Here is a 6,551-nt window from a genome sequence, read left to right on the forward strand (position 1 = left end):
TTGTTTGTGCATTGTTTGATTACATAATGTATGTTTGGCTGGCCTCCATTGGCCTCCAATATCTCATGTCTTGAAGGCTCAGTGTGTGTGTGTGTGTGTTTGTGTGTGTGTGTGTATATCTGTGTGTATGTTGGAAGAATATTAGAAAGACCACAGCATTCTGTTCACCATCTGGCCGGAGTGTAAAGTGTGTTTCCTGTTCCAAACAATATCTCAAAGAAAAACTCTTTTCCCCTCTATTTCCTCATTTCTCTCTCTCTCTCTCTCTCTCTCTCTCTCTCTCTCTCTCTCTGTCTCTCTCACACACACACACACACACACACACACACACACACACACACACACACACACACACACACACACACACACACACACACACACACACACACACACACACACACACACACACACACACACGCACACTCACAAGCACACAAGCACATTTCCTCTCTGTTATCGTTGCTTTTTTTCTCTCTCTCTGACCCACCATGTGTCTCTATTGCTTGTGTTTTTTCTAATTCCCTCTCTCTGCTTTCCATGGATATGCATAATATGCATTTGTACGTGTACGTTACTGGGGTGCATTTCTCAAAAGGGAAGTTGTTATCTTGTTAGCAACATCGGTAGTTGCCAATGGGAAAATGCATTGAAAGCAACAAAGTAGCTAATGTACAGTAGTAAGCAACTTTGGTTTCGAGAAATTCACCCCTGTATTGTTGCATTTGCTCCCAGTTTCCAGGCAACCCTGGACTTGCGTTGTGTTGTGTTGTGTTGTGTGCTATGCTACAAACTTGAAACAATAGCAGAGGAAGTAACTTCTGGGAAGGAAGGGGATTTGGCAAGAAATAGATTTATTGCATCTTTATAAAGAACAAAATAATTACACACATTCTCTCTCATACACACACACACACACACACACACACACACACACACACACCGCAAAGACATAACAAAAGCTGCATTCTCATATTCAGGCTTCTGTGCTGTGCAAAAAAAATGCAACAAAAACTAAAATGGAAACAAAACGCAAACATAAAGGGAGAAGAAAATAACACAGTGGTAGTCACAACAAGATTGACCTTTGTCTGACCCAGTAGTGTTGTACAAAACTGTACAATATACTCTTCCCTGCAGGTGTCTGACAGAATATCAGCAAACAACAATGCAAATAGATCACAAAAAAGAAAGGACACAACAATGACAAAAAAACCCTTTTGTCTGACGATATTTGTCTGACTCACTGTCTGATCCAACAAACAAAAACAAACAAACAAACAAAAACTTCTGTCTTCATACGTGAGCAGTAGAGTGGGGGGTGCATTCCAGCAAAACCACTCCCCAGACATGTTCTGATTCCGGAACAGAGATTAAAGTTCTAGAATTCTGGCCTTCCTTCATGAAGACACAGAGGAGCCTCACTTGATCTGATAGAAGATGTGTTCTGGTCGCTAGAGAGAATGCAGTCCAATGACACGTGTCTGGAATTTACACGTTGATACCTGATTGGATCATGACAGGTTGAAAAGGGCAAAGAAGAAAGGGGGGCGGGATGGCGTGCAGACTGGGCGGGGCATAGGAGTACACAGGCTCCGTTCAGCACTGATAATGACCTTGAAAAAAGAGACGATGAAGAGGAGGTGATGATGATGATGATGAGGAGGAGGAGGCGTAGGAGGACGGCGGAGAGGTTTGTCGACGGACAAAGTCAGGTGAGGTGGGTGGGTGGGTAGGTGATGGGTGGGCGACAGTGCATTGTGAGCATCGTCGAGCTAGTTTGGGGTTTGTTTCCATGGTTACTGCGCACGGTTGTTGATGAGCGTGACGGGGTGCAGGCGGGCCTTCATCTCTCGTCGTATCTGGCACCAGGAGCAGGGGCCACAGCAGCAGGCGTAAATGCAGTCGTTACAGATGGTGTCCTGTACAGCGGGACACAGGGGTTAACAGGTTAGATCAGGGATGGGCAACTGGAGGCCCGGGAGCCACATGCGGCCCGCCTCCTCACTCAATGCTCAAAGATAAAACAACAGGGTTAACTTAGAAAATAATGACCATATAGTTTTTCAAATGACTATTGAATCAATCCGTTGTAATTATACAGTTGGCCAATAGAGTATTGAGCATTGAGTATTCTATTCCTTCCAGACAATATGGGCAGTCATGTGGGCCTCCGATGGCGATGAGAAAACGTGCCCCTCCTCATTATAAAAGTCGCCCATCCCAGGGTTAGAGCGACAAGAAGGGTTAAAAAATGGCATGTATTCTGTCTGCATTCTGTTTACAGTTGAAGGTGAAGGGGCTGGACAGAGGCCGGCTTTTAATGTGTCTGGATTACGTTTCGACTTCAACAGCCTTGAACCTGATGAAGACTGTTAAAGTCGCAACGTCATCCAGCCATGTAATAATAAAACAACAAAAAGGATTTTAGGTCTGCGGACCATGTGTAACAGTCGCTACAAATGGTGTCCCAGTGACACAGAGAAGCAGCAAGAAATCATATACATCCATTATATAAATGATACATTATTTTATACAGAACAGAAACAGTTTGGAAAAGTTTTAAGGTATGCCAGGTAGCTATGTCAAAGGTTAACAAAAAACAAGGAATGAAAGAAAATCACAGAAGAAAAAAACAAAAATCAGTAAAAAAAAAAAAAAAAAGAATAACACAAAATCATATATACAACCTTAGTATTTGTAAGTTAGTTAATGTATATTTATATAAGTTAGTGCTTACATTTATGCCAAACTGGCGTCGCGTGGACACCCTCATGGAGAGGACGATGGGCGGGATGAGGCCCCAGCCATCCAGCAGGGGGATGCAGAGACACTCCCCGTGGTCACGCGCCGTGATGCAGGCGAAGCACAACGGGCACCAGAATGCAAAACAGCCTGCAACACACATGCACACGCATGCACACACACACACACGCACGCACGCATGTGCTTGCACACACACACGCACACACGCGCACGTGCATGCACAGACACACGCACACATACGCATACATACGCATGCACACACACACACACATGCGCACACACAAGCACAAAGATCAGGTCAGATTAACTTCATAATAAAGGAAGAATCGCTGGTCATAACAATTTCTCAAAGACAAAAGACAAACAGACAACAAGATACAGCAGTACCACAACAGTATAGTATCATAATGCACAAAGCCAAGGAGGCAAGCATCGTATAATGTCACATTGGCTGTGTAGAAGTAGAGTTTTTGTGTGTGTGTGACTTACAGTCGTTGACGTTGTCACATTCACAGATGCTGGTGGTCCACTGGTCAGACGCCGCCGCCATGACAACCGGCTTGGGCTGCTGCACCACCATTCTATTCGCCATGGCGACCACCTGGGGCAGGTAGACAACACACAAACGTTCACATATTTGGCCTTGGTTAAGTCATAAACCTGTAGCCCTAATTTAGTACTGATGGGATCGCACGCCATGCAGCTCACTATTAAAATAGGGGTGTCAGTATTTCAGAGTAAACTTATATGGGCCTAAATCCAGAGAGAGACACTGTGGAGAGTAGAAGTGACAGTGGAGCCGAAAGTCAATGTAAAAGTCTGCAGGCGCTCAGTGTAATTCCAATTAGCTCTTAATATTTAGCTCTACACAAATATTGAATAAAATTGACTCTGAAAATGCTACACTGCCCAAAGGCAAAAATTAAGGATTTTTCCCCCCTGGGTGGGCCCAAATGTTATTTTAAATAGTTAATTGTAGAGAAATATTAACACTGGTATGTTCACGGTGTATCAACCTTTCTGGTATGATTGGCAGTCAGGCTGACGAGAGACACGAGACTAACAAAGATTGTTATTATTTCAGTGACGGCAAACTTATAAAAGAGGCAGGTGTTGCAACACTTCAGCATTGTTGAAGAAGCTAAACGAACACTTCATATCACTACAATATCCTTCCTGTCATACCCCACAATGGCAAACAAGTGACATACTGAAGGAATAGAATTAAAAGCGTTAAAAGAAAAAAAGTTACATTTGATCTTAGCTTGTTGCTTTGTATGTTTATAAGTTTAAAGTTCTGCGACTTTCATTGCTCAATCACAAGTATCCCCTCAATGTAACTAGTCAGAACCTTAACAGGAGTTCCAATACAGTTGCCTTATCTGTAATGTATTGGGTTAATAGTTTAATGAAATAAATGAGAATAAAAAGTTCTAAATAATTTACTAAATCATTATAAAAAAGACAGTGAATCCTACCTGAGAGTAAGTCCTGCGTGGAAGAGAGGAGAGGAGGGAGGAGGGAGGTGTGTGAGACTGAGCAATGACACCGCTGTGTGTCTGCTTATATATGGAGAACACAGGTGGAATGGCAAGATGTGGGGCCTCAAACACACACACACACACACACACACACACACACACACACACACACACACACACACACACACACACACACACACACACACACACACACACACACACACACACACACACACACACACACACACACACACACACACACACACACACACAATTGTACACGTGCGCGCCCACACACACACACATGCACACACACATGCAGGCACACACACACACCCATGCACACAAACACGCACGCACACACATTCCTGCACATACACATACACATACTGCACTGTCACCGAGGTCATGTTCGGTATATGGTGTCAGATCATCATCTGCTTCGCTGAGCGTCAGAGCAGGCCTGGTGGGAATGCCAAGTATGTTTTAATCAAGAGATTTTCAAAACGATCTGCGTTGTCCCCTACCTATGTTGTCCCCAGCAGCATTTTTTTTGAACAATTTACTTCACTGAGAAATTCTTTGTTGCAGTGACGTTACTGCATAGCATACATGTGAAGTCAAAATGTGGTGTGACAAAAAAAAGATTCTTATGTCTTACATCATATAGAAGCCATTAATTGATTGAACTTTGTTGAGATGTTATTGATCTGAAAGGACTTTACGGTCCTTCAAACATACAGTGTGCACTTTCTTCAGTTGTTTCTTTTTCCAGAATTTATGTTGCACAAATATTCTATTTTTTTACGAATATTTTCTACTAAACATCAGGGTTTGGAAATGAATTACTGAAATTACACAATAGACATTTAGAATACAGTGTCATAACCTCATCAGTGCATCATTGCACCATCATGCTGGTACAACATCTATAACAGTTAAGGACTTAAAAAGGAAACTTAAGTTTGTTCAAACGACGTCTGACATGACCTCTGTGAACATTTTACGAAACAAAAAGTCCTTTTATCTCAACGTCTGCCACTCGACTGCTTTGTCAGCTCAGCAGCCAATTCATAAAGGTTGACCAGTCATGCCTCGAGGGGCTAGTTGTCTCCTGTTGGACTTAGCGTGTTTGTGTCTGTGTCTGTGTCTGTGTATATAGCATACGTGAATGACATTTGTCATTTGACATCAACATAGACAAATGCAGTGTAGACAAATGCTTATGGGACAGTCTTTGAGGTTTTAGGCAGAGTTATTATTTCAGATGTCAGTCGTTGGTGAGTTTGTGGTCCAACCTGTTCCAATGCATAACCCCATTATTCCGTCCGACAGACTTTGCAGTCCATGTTTAATTTTAGTTTACATTAGTTTTTAGTGTAATTAGTTGTGAAATGTTGTCAGTGTTGAAAGATTAGTTAGACTAAGTTATTCATCAAATAATAGGCCTAGTAATAACAATAATTCATTATCAGTTTAACTGACTCTTCCAGATCGCTGGGTAGTAATATTTACACAGTGCTGAGTTCTTGGAAGTCGTATATACGTGCACATGCATACATCTATTATCCTTATCTGATGTAGCCGAAAGCTTTAAAGGCTCATGATGGCAATTAAACCTCCGTCAGGGACGACATAAATCAAAGTGTTAAGTATTAAAACTCCGTCAATCCGACACGTGTGAGAGGACACACACACACACACACACACACACACACACACACACACACACACACACACACACACACACACACACACACACACACACACACACACACACACACACACACACACACACACACACACACACACACACACACACACACACACACACACACACACACACACACACACACTTACATTGAGGAATACATTAGGAAATTGAGGAGGTTGGCAAGCAGCTGAGGAGTTTGTTACAGCTGCTCCCTCTGCTGGTGAAAGTCCGTATTTTTCAGTAATTCTTTTTATGGGTAAGCGGTTAGGGCATCAGATCAGACTTGTAGCTCAAAAGTTGCTGGTTCGACTCCCAACCCGCCAGGTTCGGGGGGGGGGGGAGTAATTAACCAGTGCTCTACCCCATCCTGCTCCATAACTGAGATACCCTGAGCATTACATCCCTTCGCACTGTTCCCTTGGGGCGCCATTGGAGGGCAGGTTGCAGATTACCGTTCCCCAGCCATACTGTACCGTGCATTACGGCCCTGTGTGAGCTTTTGTGGAACTCTTGGCCCTCCAAATCTGCCATTCGGAGGATGTATGAAATGTATTGCCCAGATCTGACTACTGAAATGTATTCTCATGCTTTTC

At 43.1% G+C, this 6,551-nt stretch overlaps 1 protein-coding gene across 2 annotated transcripts; it reads right to left on the reverse strand.

The window, feature by feature from the left end:
* Nucleotides 1-834: 834 nt before the first annotated feature.
* Nucleotides 835-4,309, reverse strand: LOC134437928 (cornifelin homolog B-like). 2 transcript variants are annotated; one of them, XM_063187506.1, is made up of 5 exons: nucleotides 4,242-4,309; nucleotides 3,253-3,364; nucleotides 2,738-2,892; nucleotides 1,772-1,919; nucleotides 835-1,714 (listed from the first exon to the last, which is right to left on the reverse strand). In XM_063187506.1, exons 2-4 carry the CDS (start codon nucleotides 3,353-3,355, stop codon nucleotides 1,797-1,799), a joined length of 381 nt encoding a protein of 126 aa, XP_063043576.1. In that variant the 5' UTR covers nucleotides 3,356-3,364; nucleotides 4,242-4,309; the 3' UTR covers nucleotides 835-1,714; nucleotides 1,772-1,796. The 2 variants fall into 2 exon arrangements, with proteins under 2 accessions (XP_063043576.1, XP_063043575.1); XM_063187505.1 differs by having other exon boundaries at nucleotides 835-1,919.
* Between the last annotated feature and the right edge of the window lie 2,242 nt (nucleotides 4,310-6,551).

This window comes from Engraulis encrasicolus, chromosome 21 (assembly GCF_034702125.1).
Source record: "Engraulis encrasicolus isolate BLACKSEA-1 chromosome 21, IST_EnEncr_1.0, whole genome shotgun sequence".
In the NCBI taxonomy this organism is placed as follows: domain Eukaryota; kingdom Metazoa; phylum Chordata; class Actinopteri; order Clupeiformes; family Engraulidae; genus Engraulis; species Engraulis encrasicolus.

Excerpts from the sequence above, each read along its gene's own strand:
- LOC134437928 (XM_063187506.1), bottom strand. The coding sequence starts at position 3,355 with ATGGCGAATAGAATGGTGGTGCAGCAGCCCAAGCCGGTTGTCATGGCG. Across the intron at positions 2,893-3,252 it reads ATGTGACAACGTCAACGACT|GCTGTTTTGCATTCTGGTGC; the intron begins GTAAGTCACACA and ends TGTGTGTTGCAG. Across the intron at positions 1,920-2,737 it reads GACGCCAGTTTGGCATAAAT|GACACCATCTGTAACGACTG; the intron begins GTAAGCACTAAC and ends CCCGCTGTACAG.